The following is a 10,071-nucleotide window of genomic DNA, read 5'->3' as shown; positions in this document are numbered from 1 at the left end:
GGGGGAAGCGGGTAATTTACCCACCCTTTCTCTAAAAATTCCTCTCTGGGGCACGCCCCTCGGGGGCCACCCCCGGGGCCCCCCCAGCTAACCCACCCCCCCCCCCACCCCCTTTTTTTCCACCGGAAGCCTTGGATTAACACCTCCTAACCCTTGTAGGCGGCTTCCCTAAAGGGCAATAGCCACGGAGCCAAATTTTTCCCCCCCCCCCCCCCCCCCCCCCCGCAAGCTGAGTAAAGGGAATGGGTGACAGAAGGGAGACAGAAAAAGCGGGGAGAGGGAAGAGACCAAAAGCGGCGGGCACGGTTCATTCGCGGTTCTTTATGCTCCCCCAGCGCTGTGTTGAATTATCCTGTCCAATTTTCACTCCCAAGGAAAAGGATCTAAAAGCGGGGTCAGAGGCTGGCTAAATCCATACTTGGTCCCTAACGGACAACCTGAGGCCTTGTCAGGGTCTGAGCACCCGGGCTGGGCAGGGAGGCAGCTACCGAGGGGACTGGAATCCCTAGCTCACCAAAGGGTGGAGAAGGAGCTCTGGGTGGCTCAGGAGGCCACAGGTGCTGCGAGGCCCATCCCCCCTGTTCCTGACTGTGAGGAGGCAACCATCACAGAGTCCTCTCCCTCCCCATCACCCCCGAGTGGGGAAACTGAGCAGAAACAAGCCAGGAGATTAGACAGTGGGAGGGTGAGAGACCAAAAGCAGGAAAAAGGTGAGTGCCGCTGGGGCGGGCATGCACACTCAGAGCCACGGCAAGAACAAACCACACGAGAGGAGCAGCTGTTTTTCTAGCGGGTTTTTCTCAAGGGGGGTCTCTCAGTGTTGCAGCTGCTGCAGGCTTTGCAGGGCTTCAGCACAAGCCCGGATAAGGCTACACAGCTGGATGCTAGACTCCAGGGAGGCGCTAGAGCCCAATTCAGCGGAGGCCCAGGTCAGCTTCTGCAGGAGGGCCTCCCGTGTGCTGGCCATGACATCTGCATTGGGGGGCACAGCAGGAGGGGCCGGCCCCTGGGCTGCCTTGAGCCCCGCGGCAGCTCCCTCACAGTGCTCTGGGCGGGGGACTGGGGGCTGAGGGGCCGGCCGAGCGCCTGAGGGGGGTTCCAAGGCAGAGGCGAGCTGGTGCTCCCGAGCTTGGGAGAGGGCAGCCTGGGCATTCAGAGCTAAAAGGGGAGAAACCGAGTAGAATGGTCAGGACGCCTGGCCCACCTCGGCCCTGAGCCACCTCCTCACTCTCTACTGCTCTGCTCTTTATGTGCCTCAGATGTGTTCCCTGCCACGCTACAGGGCAACTCATTCATTTTCTTTTTGTATCATGTTTACTTACGTCCTTGAGTCATCGGTCTCAGCAGGACTATGCCTCATGGAGCCGGGACCCTCCCTTGTGTCTGGCACACAGGAAGTGCTCGGCGCTCTTACTGAATGAATGCTCCTTTATAGAGCTAACAGGAGAAAGCGCCTTACCTCCGTCCCACTCAAGGACGCCACTGCCACCTCCCAGCACTACTGCTCCCAGGGCTCTATCACCACGCTTCTCCACCAAGCACACTCAGCCCCTCACCCGGATTATCCTTATCCACGTCTGAATCGAGCTCCTGACAAGCCACGCAGTAGGTCTGCCGCTGTTTGTTTTGGAGGAGGATCGTCTAGGGGCCAGAAAGCACAGGGGCAGGGGTGAGACGCCAGGCAATAGGGACCGGAGAGGAGAGGCTGGGGAAGGGCCGTGCGGCCTAGTCTGTGCCCCATCCCCGCTCCCACATCCCGAGTCCCTCCTCACCCCACAGTCCGCGCACGTGTCGCCCAGCATGCGGTAACCACGCAGCAGGTAATCGCCCATGAGCGAGGAGATGCGATTCTGCCGCTCCCGCCGAGCTTGCAGCACCTTCGTCTCCGCTTCGGTCGGAGGCTCCCAGGAGAAATCGTCGACTTCTGGGGAAAGAAAGGCACAAGGGACCTTGTGCGCTCGCCGAAGCAGGTGGCCTCCCGGACCCCGCAGCCGCGGACCCCGCAGCTCAAGTCCTCACCTGCACCGTTCAGAGCCATGTTGCCCGTTGTCGCCGCTGGGCTCAATGGAAGTGACGCACAGGCAGAGCGCCTGTCTCCGGCTCCGCCCCCTCCGTGGTGGGCGAGGGACGAGAGCGGAAATGACGCACAGAGGCTTCCCGGACGTCGCGACGCCCCGAGTGAGGCGTGTCTGCTGTAGACCACCCAGCCCAGTTCGCGACCCCAGCGGGAACCCAGTAGGAGGGGCTTCCCCGCGGTGACTCCGCTCCGCTCGCAGCGCACGGGTTGCGCAGGCGCCGTTCTGCCCGCCGGCTCCGCCTCCCCGGGGGTTTCCCTTTCCGGACCATTGGCGGGCGGGGCAGTGGCGTCACCACTGCAACACCCTTGCTAATAGCGGACGGCCGCTTGCTCGCGCGTGGAGCCTTTTCAGGCCTCAGTACTTACCACTTCAACCTGCAAGGCGGGCCAGCAGAGACCATTCTCGCTTTCTATACCTTTCAGCCTATTTGCATGTTTGGTGCCCCAGTCTCTCCATCCCCTGCCTACCCTAAGGCCTGGGACTGATAACGGAGTCAGCTCCTAACTTTTTTTGAAGTTAAGCCCTCAAAAAGCCTGGTGCTTAAAAACACTGTACTGGGCATGCGCAGTTCCGGGAGCGGCCACAGCTGAGGAATGCTTGCTGGAGAGGGAGGGTGAAGGGCTTGTTTCACCTGTCGGTAACTATTAGGCTTTCCTTGGGTGGGTTGCTATTAAAATTACTCGTTGCCGAAACCGGTTTGGCTCAGTGGATAGAGCGTCAGCCTGCGGACTGAAAGATCCCAGGTTCGATTCCGGTCAAGGGCATGTACCTGGGTTGCGGGCACATCCCCAGTAGGGGGTGTGCAGGAGGCAGCTGATTGATGTTTCTAACCTATCTCTCTCCCTTCCTCTCTGTAAAAAATCAATAAAATATATTTTTTTAAAAAAAAATTACTCGTGCTCCCTAACATTGGTCTTGGTGATTTTTTTCTATTTTCTCTGTTCTTTTCCATACACATCCTCTCCCTTTTTAGGTTTGGCGAAGCCAGATGGGGCAGGCAGTGGGCTCCAGAGGCGCAGCCTGCAGTGCCTCAAGGCTGTGCACCAGGGCAGTGGAGAAGGACCTAGGACTTAGACGTGCCATAATCTCATCTGCAACCTCCTCCTTTGGTTAGACAGCACAGCTTCTGCAATATAACCTGAAGATTGAGTGCCCTCCCAGCCCCATCTTCTTACGTAGACGCTTTGGAACTGCCATTTTGCCCTAGCCAGTTGCTCAGGGTCCCTGAAGGGTCCCTGGTTCGATTCCTGTCAAGAGCACATACCTCAGTTGCAGGCTCCATCCTGGCCCCCACACCCTGCATGCGGGAGGCAAACAACTATTAGGTTTCATATTGATGTTTCTCTTCCTCCGTCTCTCTCCCTCCCTTCCACTCTCTCTAAGAATTAATGGAAAAATATCCTCAGGTGAGGATTAACAAACATTAAAAATGGAACCGCCATTTTCTGATCCTTGCGGCCTCTTGCTTACTTGGAGAGCCCCGAGCCCTCTTCGCTCTCTCCCTCTCCGGGCAGTGCCCCTGACTCGGGACCTGGCCTCACGTCAGTTCTGCCAAGCTGACTAGGGATTCTCGGATTCTAACCTGTACATGTAGACCTTCCAGGTCCTTGCCGTCTTCGGCTCCCAGCCTCACCCTGAATTCTTCAATGCACCTTCTGTGTCATCGTCATGGTCAATATCCATTCAACAGCCTATTCTGCCTCGCACCAACGAAGACCCTTACACTCATCCTCCCAGTTAGCCCCCTTCATTTCCTCATGACAACCTTATGCGGGAGATACTACAGTTATCCCCATTTTACAGAGCAGGAAACTGAGCGATTCTTTTAAAATATAAATCAGATCATGTCACTATTTTGCTTAAAACCCTCTGGCATCTCCCCATCACATTTAGATGAAAATCCAAAGTCCTTACTATGGTCTCCAAGGCCCCACAAATCTGGCCCTCGGCCTCTCGTCTCCTCCCACCCTCCCTGCCTTCTTCCTCTCCCACCACTCAAGGGGACTCCCATCACCTTCCTCCACGCAGGGCCCCTCCCTGCCTCAAGTTCTGCAGGAGGGTGGACAAGGCACAGGCCTGGAACCAGGCAGGCCCGGTTTGATCCTGCATCTGCTGCTCACTGGCTATGTCACCTGGAGTGGTTTACCTCACCTCTCTGGACTTCAATTCCTCATCTGCCAAACAGGCCTCATACCTGCTGAGCAGGGCAGCTCCAGCTGGAAGGCAGTGTGGCTGAGGCTGCTGAGTCAAGGAGTCCCAAATGTGAAACAGATACCGTCAGTAATAGCCCCGCTGCCCAACAGAGGGCTTTGCGCGGCAATGGTTTCCGCTAACGGGGGAAACAAAACACAGCTGACCAAACTATCTAGACTCCGGAGCACTCTGCAGATGTCCGGAATCAAGCTGTTGACCAACCTTGCGCTGCCCAGATGGTCTCCGTCGTTGTACCAGACATGGCGACATGCCAGCCATCACTGGGTGGGCACAAAGTAAAGGGCTCTGTACTCCTGAGTCCTTCCCAGTCCTTGACAGGGGTGGGCACATAGAAGGTCCCGGAAGTGCTGGTGATAAAGCCCACGTACAGCGGTCATGGTCGGCAGACCAGCTGCCTGGGAAGCAGTGAACTTGGGCTCTTTCATACCCTTCCCTCACCAAAGAGTTTAGCACACTCTCCTGTGAGCCAGCCCAACACCTGAGGCACTGCTGGCATGGCAGTAGTGAGGCCCATTCCTGAGTGACAGCACACACAGTGGTGGATTTTCACACACGGCTCAATTACAGTCCCCCCCCTTGTCTGCCTCACATGGCAACGCGTGGCTTACGCTGTGTAGCTGTGGCTCTGAAAAATCATAACGTACTGGGGTTTTAATCATAATGCCAATTTTAAGCAAAATAGTGACATGATCTGATTTTTATTTTATTTTTTTTTTTAAATATATTTTATTGATTTTTCACAGCGAGGAAGGGAGAGAGATAGAGAGTTAGAAATATCGATGAGAGAGAAACATTGATCAGCTGCCTCCTGCACATCTCCCACTGGGGATATGCCCGCAACCAAGGTACATGCCCTTGACCGGAATCGAACCTGGGACCTTTCAGTCCACAGGCCGACGCTCTATCCACTGAGCCAAACCAGTTTCGGCTGATTTATATTTTAAAAGAATCACTCAGTTGTATTTTCACACTAACAGTTTCTGAAAAGGGGTCAACTTTCCTTTGTTTTTTCACTGCCACGTGAATTGATATGACATCTCTGTGAAACAGGCAAGGGCCAGATGATACAGCGATAAAAACAATAATACTCAACTCTTGGTATATGTTTTCTTTGGGCTGGGCACTGTGCTAAGAGCTTTGCATGAATTCTCTCATTTAATCCTTAGGACAGCGGTTCTCAACCTGTGGGTCGCGACCCCTTTGGCAGTCGGTCGAACGACCCTTTCACAAGGGTCGCCTTAGACCATCCTGCATATCAGATATTTACATTACGATTCATAACAGTAGCAACAATACAGTCATGAAGTAGCAACGAAAATAATTTTATGGTTGGGTCACAACATGAGGAACTGTATTTAAAGGGCCAGAGGGTTGAGAACCACTGCTCTAGGACAATGCTATGAGTTAGGTCTTATCATTATCCCCATTTTGCAGGTGGGGAAGCTGAGGCTGGGATGGGTTAAGCAATTTATCCACGGCCACCGTGCCGGGATGTGGCAGGGCTGGGGCTCCACCCAGGCAGCACACGTCTGCAGCCTAATTCTCACCAGTGGACTTGACCTGCATTTGAAAGGTAGAGACGAGTGGTGGGGCTGAAGATCCTCTCTGATTTATCAAGAGTGAAATAGCCCGGCCGGCATGGCTCAGTGGTTGAGCGTCGACCTATGAACCAGGGGGTTGCAGGCTCCATCCCCAGTGTGGGGTGTGCAGGAGGCAGCCAACCAATGATTCTCTCTCCTCATTGATGCTTCTATCTCTCTCTCCCTCTTCCTTCCTCTCTGAAATCAGTAAACATGTATATTTTTAAAAAGAGTGAAGATAGGTTCATTTCATCTTCCAAGCCCATCTCTCAGTGCCCTTCATCACAGTATACGGCACATCAGAAGGGCTCAGCGACAGCCACTCTCAGTAAAGTGTCATCGGAGACACGTGCTTCAAGGGCAGAATGTCCCCTCCAGGCCTTTGAAATGTCCAGCCCTCATCTTTAGAACTGAGGTGCAGCCCCCTGCTATCCACCCCAGTGCCTAGAAGCTTCCCCGAAACATTCAGAAATCAGAGAAGCGGCACAGAGCCCGGCAACGGTCAGCTCTTTGAATGGTACCTCTCCTCCCACCAGCCAGCCCATCGTGGCTCCCAGACCCAGATAACAATGAAAAGAATGTGCGTGCTGAGCACTTATTATGTGGCCAGCATCTACCAAGGACTTCCTAAATGTAGGCTCATTTGATTCTCTGCTTAAAAATGAGGAAATGGAGGCATGGAGAAGTTGAGATATTTTCCCAATTCACATAGCTGGTCCAGGATGCAGCCAGGAAAAATTAACGCCAGAAAACAACCGCTATGCTATGCCGCCTCCTGAAACATAACTTCCGTTACGCAGGCGGCGGCTGCCCTGTCCAGCCAATTCCCCTAACGCGGCATGGGGAGCCTGGGTTTGAGTCCTGGCTCTACAGTTGACCAACTGTATGACTTCAGCCAAGTCCCTTGCCTCTTCTGGGCTTCACGAACCCCTCTGCACAAGGAACCCTCCCCTAACATTTGAGCGGTCTGACCTGTCCCTGGGCTCTTTGTCCCATTCCAGCAAAGCCCTTCATTGCCCTCGGGCCCAGCCACCTGTCTTTAGGACATTGTGGGACCCCCTCACTCCTCCATTCCAGGAGCACTGCGTAGGCTTTGGGTCAGGAAGACCTGAGTTCAGTCCCCACATCTTATCACCCAACGACCTGAGTCTAATTCAGCGGTTCTCAACCTGTGGGTCGCGACCATCGGAAAACACATATAGCATATCAGATATTTACATTATGATTCATAACAGTAGCAAAATTACAGTTATGAAGTAGCAACGAAAATAATTTTATGTTTGGGTCACAACATGAGAAATGGTAATGGTTTCATCTTGCAGAGCCTCGGTTTCCCCTTTGGAGCGGGGCTGGGAGGATGAAATACTGTAACCGTGTAAAGTACACAGTAAATGCTGGGTGCTCTTGTGGCCTCGCTCTGTGTGCAGCCCTGAGCTAAGATCTGGAGTTTGTGCCTTCATGGGAGGTCAGTGAGATAGACAATAAGCAAGTAGTCAAACTCATAATGTTTCAAGTTGTTTCCAGCAGGAAACAAACAGGTAATGTGACCCAGAGGGCCAGCATGGCTGTTTTAGAAAAAGACATACAGAAATACCTCCCAGAGGCAGAAACCCAACAGCCATCACTCAGGCAAAGGACTGAGCTCAGCATCTTTTTATTTTTTTTAATCCTCACCCGAGGATATTTTTCCAACGATTTTTAGAGAGTGGAAGAAAGAGGGAAAGACAGAGAGAAATATCGATGTAAGAGAAACAGGATCGGTTGCCTCCTGCAGGAGCCCCGAACAGGGCCCCGGGCCAGGGAGGAGCCTGCAACTGAGGTACATGCCCTTGACTGGAATCGAACCCGGGACCCTTCAGTCCGAAGGCCGACACTCTATCCACTGAGCCAAACTTTGTAGGTACAGGTGAGCAATGAGAAGCCATTGGAGGTTTGTTTTTTTAAAAAAATATAATAATAATAATAATTATATATATATATATATATATATATAATTGATTTCAGAGAGGAAGGGAGAGGGAGAGAGAGATAGAAACATCAATGATGAGAGAGAATCATTGGTTGGCTGCCTCCTGCACTCCCCCCACTGGGGATCGAGCCTGCAACCCAGGCATGTGCCCTAACCAGGAATCAAACCATGGACCTCCTAGTTCATAGGTCGACGCTCAACCACTGAGCCATGCCAGCCGGGGCATTGGCGGTCTTAAATCAGAGTAGTAGTATGGCTGGAATCAGGCAACTCTGGCACCAGGTGGAGGAGGGACTGACCAGAGCAGGTAGACATGGTGGTGGGGAGACCTGTGAGGCTGCAGAAAGGATCTGGGATGACCACAGAGGTCATGGTCTCCTTGGACTTACAGGAGAATGTACATCTTGGAGGCATGAAAAAACATGCCAGTAGATTCTAGGAAGATGGGGTGGCTGGGGGTGGTGGCACAGAGATGAGGATAGAAAAGGTGGCCGAGCCACCGATAGCACGTGTGGACTGTCGCAGTCTGCCTGCAGAACCACTGTGCGTCCTTGGTCTCCCTGCTCGGTGCCACAGGCTAATGTGTGCTATATCCACCCAGGCTCTCCTGCGAGGCCTGACGGGCCAGGAGCAGACTAGGTAGCATCATCTCCCTAGCTCCCTCCCTGCGGGCTGCAGGGCGACCGGCGCTCAGGTCCCCGCTGAGGTCTCTGCTGGTCCCCAGGAGGGGGTGTGCAGGAGGCTCTCTCACCCGTGTTTCTTCTATCTCTCTATCCCTCTCCCTTACTTTCTCTCTAAAATCAATAAAAACATATTTTTAAAAATGTTCAGTCGCCCACCTGGCAAGCACTCAGTATTATTCCTGCTGAGTGTGTGACCTGAGCCCTGGGGGCAGGTGGGGCTGGGGCTGCCCCTCCCTCCCTCTCCTGGATCCCAGCAGCTGGGAAACCCTGGGGCAAGGATAGCTCCTGCCCCACCCCTGCAACACCAGCCGGAGCAGTTCAGGCAGGGGCTCCACGAAAGGGTTTCCCTCAGTCTGCCCCAAACTACCCAAATAAATCTACCCTCAAAGTAAGCGCCGTGAGTTCCTGGACGGTGTGCCGGAAGGACCCATCCCGAACCCCCTTCCTCAGCCCGACTGCCATCCCCGCTGCCCAGCAGGAGAGGGTTTGGTGCCACCCTGCTGGGTAGTGTCTTGCTCTGGATATACCCAGGTCACACCCACCCCCTGCTGAGTTCTGTGAGTCAGAGACTGAATCCTGGGGTGCCCGGGCCAGGCCTTCCCCCTTATGGCCTGGGCCCCAGGACTCTGTAGCCTTCCAGGCCTCCCTTCCAGACCCGTGGACAGGCCTGGCTCCCCTCCAGCCTTGACCAAACTCAAGGCCTTGCCCCAGCCCCTGCCAACCCCTGCCCTGGGGCCCTGCTCTGCCCCTCCCCGGGCCCCTGGGCCCTCAAGCAGCACCCCCCTCCTCCCGGCTGTTAGCCTGGGAAGGGGGCCAGACCCTGAGCTCAGACCTTGGCGATTCCAGAGTGTCTGAGGCCCAGAGCCAGCCCCGCCAGCCCGGCCAGACATGCAGAAGGGGGAGGGGGTACAGGGTGGGCACCAGGAGGCCATTTACAGGGGGGGGGCTGGGCACTCTCCCTCCAGGAGCACACCCGAACCTTCCTCCTCCCCTTCCTGTCCTCATCCCCCCAGTCCTGTTCCTCACCATTACCTTCCTCACTCCCTAGGTCCCAATAAATTAAAAAAGGGGGGGGGGGGAGGCTGACAGGAAAGCTGGTTTCCAGCTTTGTCCTTCCTGCTCCTTTTCAGGGACCCCTCACTGAGCCCCGGCCGACGGAGGGTGCACCAGCACACCTGGGGAGTGACTGGGTGATAGGACCCCCACATGTGCAGGAGGGGCTGGCTGAGGCCTGGGATCCAGCCGCACCGGGACTCCCCTCCGCCGGGGGACGGGGCAGGGCTGCTCCTCCGCCCCGGCCTCGGTTTCCCGCTTCGATGGGGCGGGCCGAGGTCTGGGCCGGCCCCCGCCCCGCCCGGAGGAATCCGGTGGCCCGGCCGCGGCCCAGGTGAGGGCCCTCTGGACAGGGCCCAGCGCGCGGTTCCGGCGGGGCGGGCGTCGGGGTGGGGACCGCCCCCAGCTCCGCTCGCCCGCACCTCCTCGCTCCTCCAGGCGGGAGCGGCGACGCTTTAAGCAGAAAAAAACTGTCTCCCTGGCCGGGGGCCAGC

At 55.4% G+C, this 10,071-nt stretch overlaps 1 protein-coding gene across 1 annotated transcript; it reads right to left on the bottom strand.

Annotated features, from left to right (window-relative positions):
* Positions 1-779: 779 nt before the first annotated feature.
* Positions 780-2,541, bottom strand: SSSCA1 (Sjogren syndrome/scleroderma autoantigen 1). Its single transcript, XM_006101554.3, has 4 exons — positions 2,020-2,541; positions 1,773-1,924; positions 1,557-1,641; positions 780-1,158 (listed from the first exon to the last, which is right to left on the bottom strand). Exons 1-4 carry the CDS (start codon positions 2,036-2,038, stop codon positions 815-817), a joined length of 600 nt encoding a protein of 199 aa, XP_006101616.1. The 5' UTR covers positions 2,039-2,541; the 3' UTR covers positions 780-814.
* Positions 2,542-10,071: the final 7,530 nt, after the last annotated feature.

The sequence above is a fragment of the Myotis lucifugus genome, unplaced genomic scaffold, assembly GCF_000147115.1.
Source record: "Myotis lucifugus unplaced genomic scaffold, Myoluc2.0 scaffold_373, whole genome shotgun sequence".
Lineage (NCBI taxonomy): Eukaryota > Metazoa > Chordata > Mammalia > Chiroptera > Vespertilionidae > Myotis > Myotis lucifugus.
This window is presented reverse-complemented; position numbering and strand designations above follow the sequence as displayed.